At 39.9% G+C, this 14,762-nt stretch overlaps 1 protein-coding gene across 6 annotated transcripts in view; it reads right to left on the bottom strand.

The window, feature by feature from the left end:
- The window catches only part of CUNH12orf4 (chromosome unknown C12orf4 homolog), a 19,878-nt gene continuing 5,116 nt past the window's right edge, over window positions 1-14,762 (bottom strand). For 5 of the 6 annotated variants that reach the window (XM_039707869.1, XM_039707868.1, XM_039707870.1 and 2 more), the window contains 8 exons: window positions 13,641-13,747; window positions 11,949-12,146; window positions 10,311-10,439; window positions 9,199-9,267; window positions 7,526-7,725; window positions 2,522-2,579; window positions 1,237-1,304; window positions 1-259 (listed from right to left, as the gene is read on the bottom strand). In XM_039707869.1, coding sequence (XP_039563803.1) covers window positions 167-259; window positions 1,237-1,304; window positions 2,522-2,579; window positions 7,526-7,725; window positions 9,199-9,267; window positions 10,311-10,439; window positions 11,949-12,146; window positions 13,641-13,747 — 922 coding nt within the window. In that variant the 3' untranslated portion in view covers window positions 1-166. The remainder of the gene's footprint in view (window positions 260-1,236; window positions 1,305-2,521; window positions 2,580-7,525; window positions 7,726-9,198; window positions 9,268-10,310; window positions 10,440-11,948; window positions 12,147-13,640; window positions 13,748-14,762) is intronic. The other variant, XR_005627328.1, reaches the window with a different exon arrangement.

Consider the following 14,762-nt stretch of genomic DNA (forward strand, 5'->3'; position numbering starts at 1 on the left):
TACCAGCCAAGAACAGACAACATTTATCTTTTATTACAGCACAATTCTTGAAACTGCAACAAATGCCACTTTGGGGTCATCAGTCCACAGGAAAGAGACATGCTAGTCCAGAATCTCCTTAATCTCATCCTCTGCCAATAGGATACAGGTTAGTACCCCACAGAAATCAGTGCTTGGAGGTCAGAGTCAGTGTGGAGGATACTCTGAAGATCTGTGGCAGCATGTTACTCAGCTGGTAAAACATTTCCTCTGAAATTGTCTGGGGAAAAAACCAAACAACACACAGTTAAGCTTTGTCTTTTTGTAGTTTGGAAGAGTTAAGTCTCTCTCAATCCTGTTTCTTGGTATTTAAGAGAATTGCTGCTGTTCAGAAGACAACAAAAATAATTTTCAAACTGTGTTATAATCCGACTGAATTCAGTTAAAAGACTGATCTAAAAATAAATACTGGCTGTATATTTATGTGACACACCCACATAACCATTTCCAGTTGATTTCTTGCTCCAGGGATTGATTACTTCTGCCAAACATAAGCAGGACTGTGCTGCTTGTTATCTACAGGACTCCTGCTTTCTGCATTTCAAGACTAGCTTCAAATTTGGAATTTATTTGTGGCTTCCTCCTTGCTCAGTAACTTTCTAATTTATCAAGAAATACACGTTACTCCTTTCCTAACATTAACTCTACTTTCACTGCTTTTTAGAACAAACCTCATGCTGGCCATCTTTGGATCTCTTCCTGTTTCTGAAGATCAGATACAACTTAAATTAAATAACTTGAGAATCTAAATCAGAACTAACTTCAAATATCTGGAGTAATTTTTTTTTGTGAAAGCATGACTGAACTTTCTGCATTGCAGCTTTCCACATTGTTAGACAATATGACTAATAAACAACTCAAGTTATGTAACACAAGGTTAGCCCATTGGAGCAATTAACAGAAAAATGTAATTAACAGAAAAAAGGTACCTCCTTCAAAGGTGATGAATTCACTATTTGTAAAGGTGAATTTCCCAGTTTGAAATTTTAGCATCCTCTCAGAAAATATTACTGGGTATCCAAAAATATAAACCAACCCTTACTCCTATTTTATAGGCAAGGAAACAAAAACAGATAGATTCATTTAACTCATTCCAAAGGGGCAGGCAAGTGCAAAAAAAAATCACAACTAGATCTGCTGACATATAGCTTTTTACCAGCAGTCTCCTAGGTTGGATATGGCTTTGGTTTCACCTACCTGTGGTACCAGGAATTGTACAGTCCGAGAAATTCCTCCATCCCATGAAGCCATTTCCATCATGAAACCTAAAAAAAACAGCATTGACACTGTCTGGAGTACCTGTGCAATACTCCCTAGCAGTTACAGCATGAGCAGGCAGTGAGGGAGCTTTCACACACATAGGGTTTGAACTGCGTTAATTAGGGATGGCCTCAACTGCCTTTAAATCAGACTTGGGCAATCTGAATGAAATATTGAAAAATCAAATGACAAGTTCTGCAGAATACCTACACTGAGGACAGAATTATCAATCCATCTGTGCAGCACAGAGATACACAGCAGAAGTGAAGGTTTCTCCAAACAGCGTGTCAGGAGTTCTTTCCATGTTTCCTTTCACTGAGAAACAGGGGTGACCTCACTGTGGCCTCCCAGTGCCAGAAGGGAGCCCACAGGAAAGATGGAGAGACTCCTGACAAGGCTCTGGAGTGACAGAACAAGGAGGAACGGCTTCATACTGACAGAGAGGAGGTTTAGATGGATATGAGGAAGAAATTGGTCCCTGTGAGGGTGGGGAGGCACAGGTCACCCAGAGAAGCTGTGGCTGCCCCATTCCTGGAAGTGTTCAAGGCCAGGCTGGATAGGGCTCTGAGCAAGCCAGGATAGTGGTAGGTGCCCCTGCCTGTGGCAGGGGTTTGAAATCTTTAAGGTGCTTTCCAACCCAAACAATTCTATGATTCTATAGGGAAAAGCTCAGCACTCATTTATTGCTCAAGTAATGAAATACCAAGGCCACAGGAATCCTCTTATGGCAAATAAGGACACTCAGAAAAATACTTGTTTAATAGAAGTGGATGATATAAATGATATTGTGAACTACTAAAGGTCAACTACTATAGCAAGAGTTTCTTCAAGCAGGTGGTTGAAAGAAAGTGACTGGTTTAACTGTTTAAGTGCAGCACAAAAAATGCAGAAAGTAAAAACACCACTCAGAAAGACAGAAAACCATACTGAGTCATGAGGACTATTTTTTCCTAATATCCAACCTAAACCTGCTGTCAGTGGTGGTGGGCCTTGTTCTGTCACTCCAGGCCCTTGTCAAGAGTCTCTCTCCATCCTTCCTGAGGGTTCCCTCCAGGCACTGGAAGGCCACAATTAGGTCATCCCATAACCATCCCCTCTCCAGGCAGAACAGTACCAATTTCCTCAGCCTCAACTCCCAGCAGAGCTGCTCCAGCCCTTTAATGAGTTCATGTCCCTGCTCTGGACTGGCTCCCCAGAACCCACTGAGGCTCCACTCCCCTACCTTTGACGCACTTGAACACAAGCTCTGCCCTCTTCAGGCACCATGGAATGGTCATCTCCTAAATGACAAAATAAAAAGTCTCAATGCCCCCCAAATCTAACCAGCAAGAATAGCAGGGAAATTACAATACATTTTTTGCCCTACAACATGATTTTCAAGCAGCATTTGGGACCTGTTTTTTTACAACATTCTAGGCAGGAGTACATACCTTACAGGTGACCATAAAAGCACCACCACTCCTTATTGCTAGGAGAGCCAGTGTCAGAACAAAATTAAACATTTTTTAACTGAGGTGTTGAATAAAAATGCTGTCAAACCCTATGGAAACTGGGCTGTTCGATTCCCCTGTGGAGCTCCAATAAAAGTCTAATAGTCAACTGATAATTGTCAGGTTCATGCTTCAGCAAATCAAAGGCAGGCTCCTGACCACATCTTAAAAGCACAATGATGACGTCTAACTGTTCTTGATTTTGTTTAATATTTCTTGGCATACCCACAACCTTCAGTAAAACCCTCTCTAATACTGGAACGGGAAGAAGCTCTTCCTCCTTAAGATGCCTTTATGGGAAGAGTGAGAACAAGCAAAAATTATCTGTATCTGATGAAGGAGTTCCAGATAGTAACAGCCAGCAAATCCTCACCTAAACTTAAACAGCAAAACATGACATGAAAACCACAGTGGTTTAAAAGCACTGGGCTAAATAATTTAAAATTAAAGTTTATTAAACATTTTTTGGCTGTATGCTAGAAAGCCAATTATACCATGATGATGGAACTCCATCAGAGACAGAATGACTAACTGCAAACACTTCTCAGGAAGAAGAAAACATCTGTTTGTTTCTGCTGTAATCTTCAACATGAAGATGAGCATTTCCTACTCTGAATACAGGAATATAGATGTGGAAACTGATCTACCATTCCAAGTACCTTTTCAAACTTAAGCTTTACATATTTTTCTATTCACTAAAACCAGTTCTATTTTGAAATGTCAAACACAGTGCAATCTGTTGTTATCAGAAAGCTTAATTTCAGGATTAAAGAAAGTTATTCGAGAGGCAAGGTTATCTAAGAATGCTCAGTGATAACACAACTGAAACTGGATGTGTGGCTTCATTGAACAATTACTGAAAGCCAAAGTTCCTCCTCAGGTGGGAGGATCTCCTGCAATCCCTCAAAATACACTATGTTAAAAACTGAGTTAATTTGAAATATCTTTTCATAAAGCCTTCATTATATAAACCACTGCATCCCTACATTGTGCTTTTAGGGTATACAGCACACATTAATCAGACAGAATAGTGCTGGACAAGTTTGGGTTTATACTTTTGTTGTGGTTGCTTTTTGACTTTTTTAATTTTTAAGCATTCTGGAAGCAACACTTGGTGTTTATTTTAACTCATCTGCCCATGACTGCTTTCTGTCACAAGTAAGGTTTATAGCTGGTTTTGATCACTGCTTTGGTTTAGTAAAAACAAGTAACTAAGAAGAACATTCGCTCGCAGGAGTGCCTTGAGCAATCAGTGATGGGAACCGAGTCTTAAAAAGACTGATCAACACAGGAGGATATGACACCATTCCTTGGACTATTTTAGAGGAACAGAGAGACTAAATTTTGTGGGCACTTAGGGAAATAATGCTGCTCCATGTAAGCCACAAGAACTGAAAATGACATCGCAGTGATTCAATTATAATTCAACTACACAAACCAAAGTTCTCATGAATTCACCACATCACCAGGAGCTCTCTCTGGTGTGGAAATGGAGAATTAGCTAAGCAACAATGCAAAGTACAGAGAAGGACATAAGAAAGCAAAAAAGCAAACAGCCACCTCTTAGAGGGAGTTTTGGATAATAGCATTCAAGAAAGTTAAAAAAAAAAACCCACCTGGAACTTCAGGTATTTTTCCCTAGCAGAGACATCAACCCTTTTTAAGATGCAATCATTCTGTCAAATTAAGATTTCCCTGACTCATTTAGAAAAAAAAGGGGGGAGGAGAGACCAGCTTCACTGGTCTTTCACATATTTTTCACAGTGAGAAAGATAAGCTGCAATCCTTTTGGTTTTATTTTTTATATTTAATTTATGATAGGCTCACTACATGGGGCTGCTTAGGACTTGGGCCTTTGCAGAACCATGTCATAATCAAGTAAGTAAAACAGTAAAGTCCACATACATCATGTGGAAAAATATTTCAAACTAAACTTCAATGGGTAATTTCAGTAAGAATTAGCAAGGTATTTAACTCAGTGCATCTGTGAAAATCCTAAACACTGGATGAGCAGATATAAATTTAAAAGGCAGGAAACTCAGATGAGAAACATTTGAGGTCAATATATCTGCTGGTAACATCTCTATGGACATAAACTATGTTCATAAATATTTGTTACACAGCTTACATGCCTTTCATTTCTTTTTTAAAACAATTTTGTCTTAAATTATGGTAATAGAGACAACTGGACTGAGATCACTGAAGAGTCACATTTTTGTCACTGTTGCTGTGTGGACAACAGCAATGTTGAAACCACCAAAGGAGGGTGCCAGCTCTGGCATTTTTAGCAATGCCTTGCTGTAGAGCCATTTCATTCCCCAGTTTATAGCAGATTCCAGTGACCAGTAACACCTCACTTGGCCTGAAATCAAACTTGCCTGCTTTTGCCTTTGTGAGGTATCAAATCCAGTTTCTTTCCTTCATTTAATTTAATGATCAGACCAGAGAGATCTGTTTTGGTTGTTCTTGCCATAAGAAAAACAAAGGAAAACGGAATTCTTGATTTTTTAAAATAGAAATAACAATGAAATCTAATGGCCTCATTGAAATCAATACAGTCAAACTGACAGAGAGCAGGTTTAGATTGGAGGGTGGTGAGGCCCTGGCACAGGCTGCCCAGAGAAGCTGTGGCTGCTCCATCCTTGGAAGTATTCCAGGAAAGTTTGGATGGGATTTGGAGCAACCTGGGAGAGTGGAAGGGGTCCGTACCCATGGCAGGTGATGGGACAGGGTGAGCTTAAGGTCTCTTCCAACCCAAAGCAGTCTGTGATACTGTAATTACTTTTGTGAGGCTATAAACACCACTCTTCCATCTACATTAGCAGAAAATATTTGGAAAAAGCACAGAGAACACTGCTAATGAATGCCTGTCCCAGGGAAGCATGGAAACATCTCCACAGCTGGGCTCCTGGTTAACCACCTCACAAAAATGTTCTTCCGTAGGTGGTAAATGCAGAGTCAGAACTGAGGCTGCCAAAGGCACCGGGTTCAGGGTAACTTTCAGAAATCTGTCATTACTCACTTTTCCCTCAACAAGGAGTTACACAGCCGTGTGTTTCACATCAGGTCAGCCAGCTGCCAAGCACTGCAATAAGCAAGCTGCTAATGCAAGTCATACAAAGCAGTTGTGCCTTAAGACACACCATCCAGCTCACTTTCTGCTTACTCTGCAAAGACTTACAGCTTAATACAAAAGGTAAATTGTTTTACCAGGATCTTTTAAGAATCCAGCACTAGACAAGAAGATAATTCTTCAGTTTTACACATCTCAAGGCACGTTGAACACTTGGTCAGGTGCTTTAGTTGTAGTTTAAAATACAGATACGCAAAGCTAGAACTAACCAGGTTTAAAGGAAACAAAAACTAGAAGAATATAATCAGATGGCACCTTGATTAAAAAAAGGTCAATATATTTAATAAATTTCTGAAACACAGCAGCTGGGTCCCATCAGTGACCCAGGCTGCTGTCCTGCATGTTGATTACTTGCATTTGTGCCCAAAGAAAAATCTCAGTACAACAGATGAAAAATTTCATTAAAAATCTAATCTGTTCCTAAAAGTCTACTTTTATGTATGGAAATATATCCTTTAGAAGTTTCATTATTGTGTCTTTTTACCTTTTTCACGGTAATAGACCCTTATCCTGCAAAAAAGGGTGACTTCTGCTCTGTGTTCCAGTAAATTCTATTATAAAACGTGTCACTGTTAAAGGTAATCCACTGGTGAGAATTTATCTTGCTGTGGGTTAGCCACTTTCCACAAAGGAAAGGCAATATTGAATCTAAAAGTGAAAAATCAAAGAGTTATTTAAAAAAGAAACCTCTCCAACAGACTAATTATTACTGATATCCTTACATGGGTGACAGAATTATCTTCCTTTTCTCATTTCTTAGGTTTACAGACTGTCCAGCTCTTCAGGATATAAGGTATGCCTGTACTCCCTGCCTTCCCATCCCTTTTCTTCTCTGCTAGCCAGTTGTGACAGAGAAAAGAGGCTGCCAATAGTTTTAAATTGCTGCGCACTGAGAAATGTTACAGCTGATTGAGAGACAAGCCCTACATCAGAGTGCCACTACAGAAGAAAATAAAAAACTGAGCACAGTTAAGTAAGAACACAAAGAGCATCAGCAATATGCTGCCTCTTACCCAGACAGTATTTGAGGGGACTTAGAGAGGAAACAGGGACAGAAATTGGGCAGCGAAGGAGGAGACAGTTCAACGTGAAGGTGAAATTTGGTTGCTCTTGTGTAGGGCTGAGGTGGTAGAAGATTTACAGAAGGTAAAGGCAGTGTTTAGATTTACAGAACTCTAAGCCGAGCTTTGCCAGTTCTGCTGCTCCCAAAATTTAGTTTTAATATTTACAGCTAATGATAATTAAAAGAGGGAATCTGGTATCACTACTGCATCAGCAACTCTGATGGAGTTTCTAAGCAAGAGCTTCCAGCTGTGTAGTTCCATCTTCTATTAATACTTGTACCACTGCAGTGAGATGGATCCAGGAAGTGAATTGTCCAAAAGGAGGAGTGGGAATAAAAACTTCAAGTGATTTAGCTGGCTGAGATGTTTTTAACTGGTCTAGCTCCTTAGTTTGGGTCACCATGTAGATACAAGTACCATGTGGTACGGCAGAAACCTGCGAGTGAAAAACCATCCCATTTGGCCTAAATCAGCATGAAACACACCATTTGCAAAAATCCAAGGATATTAAACCAGCCCAAATGTTTCCATTTACTTACTTCTGACATTTCATGCACCAGCAGGAGGGGAATGCTGATGGTGGTGATGTCGTGTGTGCAGCAGACCTTGAGGATGTTCCTGAGCCCCATGATGGCCGGGTCCCGGGCGGTCACGTTCACAGACCTGACGTCATCCACACACAGGTGAAAGGCAACATGGATTTCTGAGAGGTTTGAGTGTCGTGTGATGTAGAACTCTCCTGCACAATAAGGCAAACCAGGAAGGCAAGAAATCATGGTAGTGATCTGTACTGAAATCCAATTGTTTGGAAGTGTAAGAAAGATAAAAGGCAAATACAAGTATACAGCAGAGATGAGGACATACACAGGAGATCTAAAATCTCTTGGACTGTCACTGTTTTACATCCATCCCACACTCTCTCCCTTGCTTTGATGAGTTCCACTGGCACCATGGCCACATGGTGTAATAAACCATAACAGTGCCAGTACAGGATATGATCTCTATATAGCACAAAACAGAAAAACAAACCCAGAGGAGGTGCAACACTCAAAATACACAATGCAAGCACAGAATTGCAGACAGATGTGGGAGGCGGAAAGGTCAAAAAAGGATGGGTTCAAATAAAGGATGCAGAGCCTGTGGAAAAAGATAGTGGGTTATGTAACAACTGAGATATGAGACCGGAACACAAAGGGATCGGTGGCCATTAGAATTTAAAATAATTCAGAGTAGTGGGAAGGTGAGTTAGAGTTGTTTGAAAAAAGGAACCAAGACATCTTGTTGGGGGCATTTTCAGACTTAGTATTCATTTATCAAAGGTGAGAGGCAGTGAAATCCAGGTCTCTCCATTGTTCCTTTACACTGGAGATCTAAAGTCTACAGTACAGTCAAGGGAAAAGCAGGTGTGCAATGCCCCCGCTGTTTCAGCCAAGAAATAAACATCTTCCTTCAAACCTATTCCCACCGGCCACTGAAGTGAAGATTATTTCTTTGAACTGGAACAGCTGCAGAATGGGTCTGTACTCCTTCTGGATGACTGCTAAGGAAACAGGAATACCCAGCCACCTACAAGTAGTAACACAGGACACTGCTACAAGACACCTGGATTCATCTGCTCCAAGCTGATTTATAATCCACTCCCACTAAAAATATTTAAGACAGTCATCAAATTTTAATAAGACCTCACTCAACCATGGGTTGTATGGACTTAACTCCTCCCCCCTCCAAATGCATATTCATCTTCAAATTCAACAGCAGCTTTCTTTACCAAACATCACAATATACACAGAAGATGCTTCCCCGAGAGAGGATTTCTGAAAGTTAAAAAATCCACTCAAAATTGGTTTTCAGTACCACAGCAGTGATATACATATAGCCATTTTCAAAAACAAAATTAGCTGCTAGTATTGAAGTCTCACCTTCCCCCCAAGATATTCAGAGTTTTTTTTTCCCATCCTCAAATTCCAAAAGGAAATTTTAGGCAAAGAGAAGTGATTTGCTCCACACCATGTGATGCAGTGGCAAAGCTGGGAATAGAAACCAGATGTCCTGACACCCAGTTCTCTGCCTCAGCCACAGGAACATCCTTCTCCTCTGATTGAGGTCAGGTTGGGTTCAGTTTATAATTTGTGTTCTGACTTTAGAGCTAAAAATGTGGACACATAAAACACAATTTGCTTCAGGAAGAGGGGGTCAATGCCACACAACTCACCCGGTAAAATGTTTGACTGGTTTCGTTCAATATTCTTTAGTTTATCTTCATTCCCACTGATTCTGTTTTCTATATATGAACATACGGAACAAATATTAATAATATCCTCTATTAATTACCCTCAGGCATGAAAAGGTTCGCGTACAGATATCTAGCTTGAATTTTGACCATGAAGTTAGCATAAAGTCCCCAAAATGCAAGGGGAATGGGTAGAAGAACTTTTGCTGTCTTCAATAAACCCCAAACTGAATCCAACTTCAAATCCCTGCCTGTCTTACTTACCATCCCATGATATTTCTTCATTTGGACAAAAGCAAACAATATTCTCAGACATTACATGAAACTTTGGAAATTGACCCCACAACCACATAGCATCTTGCTATTACTTTCAATAATGTAATAAATTCAAACAAAATTGTTCCTAAGATTGACATAAATCAGCAGGATAAAACCAGCTTTCACCATTTCCCTTGAGACGGAGCAATACACAGGTTCTCAAGGGAAGTTTTGTGTGTAGTCATATTTGTTCACATTCCTGATGCATTTAAATCACATAAGTAGCTCTTTGGAAGGAAAACAAAAGTTATGATGTACAACTGCACTGCCTAAACACCATGTGGTCAGAGCATTTCCCAGCCATTTGCAATCACAAATATAAGGAAAATGATTCCCAAAGCTTTGGTCAGTACAAGAAAGCTAAATACAGATTTAGTTAATTGATATGGTTTTCAGCATTCACTTTAAAGGAAGGGGGAGAAGTAGTAAACTCCTTTTTCTGCAGTTTTTGAAGATTTAAATGTAAATGGCAATAAAAAGGTAAAGACAGATAAAGTTTGTGCTGCTACAGGCAGATTAGGAAAGCAGAATGGCCTGATGTACTTGCCATGCTGTTAAAATGTGAATTTTATATGTTGATTCATTTTAAAGGAACAGCAAAGACACCACCCAAACATCACATTCTCTGTGAGTTTCACACAGTTTCCTGATGAACCCAAACATTCCATTTTACACATGAAAAAAATGCAGAAAAGTGGCATCAATTCTGCCCTGCCCACAAACATCTCACTGACCACTGTTCTATTTCAAGGAAGGTAATTTTGGTTGTCACTGACCGTGGTGTCTTTTTGTCTTGCTGCTACGCTGTGCTCTGGCCTTAAGTACAACTTTCTGGACAATTTCAAGTTGTTCTTGGATTCCAGGAAAATGGAAATCTGTGCATTCTTGGCAAACAGTTGCGAAATCTAGGAAAAAAATAAGATTGAAATGCATGTCCTGAGGTTGTGCTCAGTAACCTTATGTAATTCTACTCTACTGATCAAGTAAATCCAGCTATAAAGGCAAACTCTCCAAAAGCAGATAAAGCCCTACTGAACTCCACTTCCAAAATTTATTGAGGGTTATATTTGACAGATTGTGACATGGTTCCATACTTTCCCCCTCTACTGTGGCTGCAGGATCTAGTTGGTGGCTACAAGATGCAATTTTGTGTTTAATGGCAATATTTAAATTTCTGTTTTCTCTCATCGCCTAAAATTTAGCATAAAACCAGATACTCTCCTTTTGTTATTCATTTAAACAGTTAAAGAAAGTAGCGGCAAAATAAGTACAAGATAATACTGTTACAATTAAACTACCTGGAAACCATCAACAGCAATCAACAAATGCAACTGTAGTTTTTCCTGGTACACTTCCCTGTCCTTCTTGCTACAAGCCTGATGTCAGCTTTCCAGGAAATATCAAGCACCACTGTGCATTTTTTTTTTTAGGTCTACAAGAATAATGGCAAGTGATAGTCAAAAAAAGACATTCCAAGCATATTTGTCACAGCATATGCCAAAGCTGAGATACAGAGTACCACCATACAGTGTACAAAGGCTTTAAGCATCAGCCCATACAGAGTAACACAAGAAGGCTTCAAGCGTCCACCCTTCTTGTTCTTTAGCCCAACCTTTTGTACCCCTCATGGTTCACGCATTGCACCTGTGAGCCCTCTGTACCCTTTGGTGACTGGTCAGTGCACCTGGGCACTCCATGTCTCATTACCTTCAATACTGTTCCCCTGTCCTGCACAGCTGCAGCCCATTGCAGATGAGGCTCAGCTACGGCCCCATTCCCAATTACCACAAACTGTGTGCCTGCAAGTATTTTAGTGTTAAACTTCAAGACACAAGTGGGAGAGTCAACCAGGAATAAACAGAAGTTTCTCTGGTTAACCTTGATAGAAAACAGCATCATAGTGCCCACTTACTCAAAAGACATGCACTTCAAATTGCTATTAATCAATCTTTCCAGGAGTAGGGAAGTCATATTCCTATTGTTCATTTTTAATGGCATTCACACTATCAAAACAACATGTTATTTTTATATATTTACCTATCGCTTGAAAATCTGGGCATATTTCTTTTTCATTTCTGCAAATAGATTTCAGTGTGATAATCTGCTATTAAAGAGGTAGGAATTCCTATAATAAATTTGTCTAGATCAATATTGAAGGGTCCTCTTCAATACTGTTTGTTACTCAGACACAAAATGTAGGAGAGAGATGAGAGATAGCAGCACAACACTATCCCCCATCCTCATCTCTTTTTGCATTTGTTACCCTTTTGCCATAACATATGCAAAACATGAGTGGCCTCCACTGAATTTTAAATTAAAGAGTATTTTTCTGTGAGACATGACAGCCAGATTTTATTCTAATTTATTATTTTATTCATTTTTCCTGACACGATACCTCCCATTAGAACACTCACCTCTCTTGATTCCGCTGTATGAGCTGATCCTGTTATCCACCAGTAACACCAGGCCACACAGGGAAGTTGAGTAGAGGGACATTGCAGTCTGAAGCCTGTGCAGCTTCACCCCACTGCGGTGATTGCGCTTGTGTTTGCAGAAATCCAACATATCAGCTCTCAGCAGCCTCAGGTTGTGCATGGTCTTCAGCTGAGCTCCTGCACAGAGCACACATGGCTTAATCCCAGTGGAAGTCTAACTTAGTGCAATATGCCAAACTTAAATTGAAATGCAAGGGCACAAAGTGCTTCCCTAAAAATCTGGAAGGGAGCTGTAACGAGTAACACCCAGAGGAAGCTCTCAGCCGTACATTCAGTTTTACAGACAATTCACAAAGTAGCAATAAAAACACAGTGTTTTCACAAAGTGAGACTTGTCCATGCCTGAAATAAGCCTTATTCCCACTGCAGAATCACAGAATTATTAAGCTTGGAAAATACTTCCAAAATCAAGTGCAACCTGTGCCAAATCCCCACCTTGTCACCAGCCCAGGGCACGAGTGTCACATCCAGGCATTCCTTGGACTCCCCTAGGGATGGGGACTCCAAATCTCTCTGGGCAGACTCTTCCAACCCTTCCTGAGGAATACTGCAGGGCTAGGGATGAAATACTGATGTATGGTGGTGTATCCTTCCCCACCCTCCCCAGAACCACTCCACAAGTTCAAACTCCTGCTAGGCCTTAACATTTGTGCAATGAGCTGGGTGCTGAGGCATCTCCTGGCCATCCCAGGAACTGCTGCATAGCTGAAATGGGAGCTGCATGGAGGCGAAGGGATCATCAGTCAGCCCCTGACAGCCTGGAAACATCCCCTACCTGATCCATGGCCCAAGGGGCACAGCATCATTGCTGTTGGAGTTTTGGAAACTCCAGCAATTCAACACAAAGATGAACATTTTCCAAATGACTCAAGGCAATCATCTTATGACCCTACGGACAGTGGTCCTAAGGGATATCCTTGGAGCTTTCTTGCAGCACCAGCTGCACCAGCATCTCCTTCTGCTCTCAGAGCTTGCTAGTTCCCAAGTTTGTGATACTGGGAGGATTGTTGCTGCCCATCTCTGCCTAAATAATTTTAGATTTTGTTATAATCCAATTTTCCTCTCTGTGTTTTATCTATATAGTAATAGAGTGAACCTTGCCTTTGAACTTTTTCACTCTTTTGCATATTTGTATCAAACCTTCTCTAGCTGATGCCTTTGTTGTGACCTAAACCATCCTGCACAACACAACATGGTGAAAACAGCTCAAGAAGACTCTACTACACAAACAAAAGTACAAATTCCAAGTATCTCTTCTGCTGTCTACTGATCACAAGAAGTGACTTTTGTAAGCACATTTTTCTACCAAATGTAAGAAAAGTCAAAGTATCATTTTTAGGCAATATGCTTTGCTTTTGGCGTGCTTTTTCACATGAGTCACACAACCAAAATGGATGAAAATTTGCTTCTAGAATATTTTCCATTAATATTTCCACTTATTTCAGACATTGCTCGATACAGTTTATGCTGTTCTCTTACACATGTTAAGGAAAAAAAAACCAAAGCAACTCCAAACTATGGATTACACACACTGAGAGTTAAATAGTGGAAATAATACATGCCTTGGATACATTATTTATTACCAGCTGTTATTAGGTTTACTCCACTTACCTAAATGAATAGTAAAGCTCTCTTCTAACAGCCTTTGCTCTTCATAGATTCTCCCATTTCCTTCCACAGATTCCCTCAGCTGGCTGGGCTGAACTTTAATTTCATCACTAAAATAATAAGAAAATTACCAAAAAGTTAATCCTAATTTTTATTCAAGACCAACAACTTTGGGAAAGCTATCCCAAGTTTTCTCAGCTGGACTGTGGAAATCAGGATATCAAACCTATGATCATGAGCGCCACTCAGGAGGTTTCAGGTTTGCCTTCCTGGCAGCAGGAAGAGGAGACTTCACTGTTAGATTTACATTGCTTGCCCCATTTGTAAAACATTCCAAGACTGAGAAATAAAAATAAGTCACAATACCTAGCTATAACATAGTAAGAATGCAGGAATAAGAGGAAAATAAAAAGAACTCTCTTCAACCTATTTACAGCAGCCAAAACCTAATTGAGGAAGTTATTAAATAAAGCATTTTTTTTTCTTCCCACACAAAACAGGAGATTAAAAACCACCTTATCAATTGTCCCACAATGTTCATGCTACCAGGAAACATTTCAGGTATGAGTTTTAATATTTTCCCTAAATTCAACTGTCTGGTACTGATACAACAAATATTGTTCCTAATACATGAAAGAACAGCATCCAATTTGTTTCTGCATTAGTGAGACGTTTCTGTTTTCAAAGTGTCTCACCTCCAAAAATCTCTTATAAGCTTGCAAGCAATTCTACCAATTTCAACTGCCAAGCAGCAATGTACTAGTGATAAAGAATAAGGATCCCACCCAATTTACAAATTCTAAATTCCCTGGCATTTCCTCAAACAGAGGAAAGCTTCTCATTCAACTCTCTCCACAAGTGTTCACACTAAAAAATTCCATTTTTTAGCTGTCCAGTGACAGACACATAGAAAGAAAAAAGAGGTTTATTAAGTTAAACCATTGTTACCATTTTTTAAAGTACCATTATTCTCCAGAACATGCTTACGTGGTACCAGGAAGCTTTGTGAAACAGTGTTAAAGACAGACATAGGAGAGAAAGGCAAAATAGGAGGAAATTCCACTCATGTCAAGCTGTACTTTAGTGCATTATAACACTTTCTGGTACAGAGAGGTTGTAACATCA

This window comes from Passer montanus, unplaced genomic scaffold (genome assembly GCF_014805655.1).
Source record: "Passer montanus isolate IOZ18808 unplaced genomic scaffold, ASM1480565v1 scaffold20, whole genome shotgun sequence".
Lineage (NCBI taxonomy): Eukaryota > Metazoa > Chordata > Aves > Passeriformes > Passeridae > Passer > Passer montanus.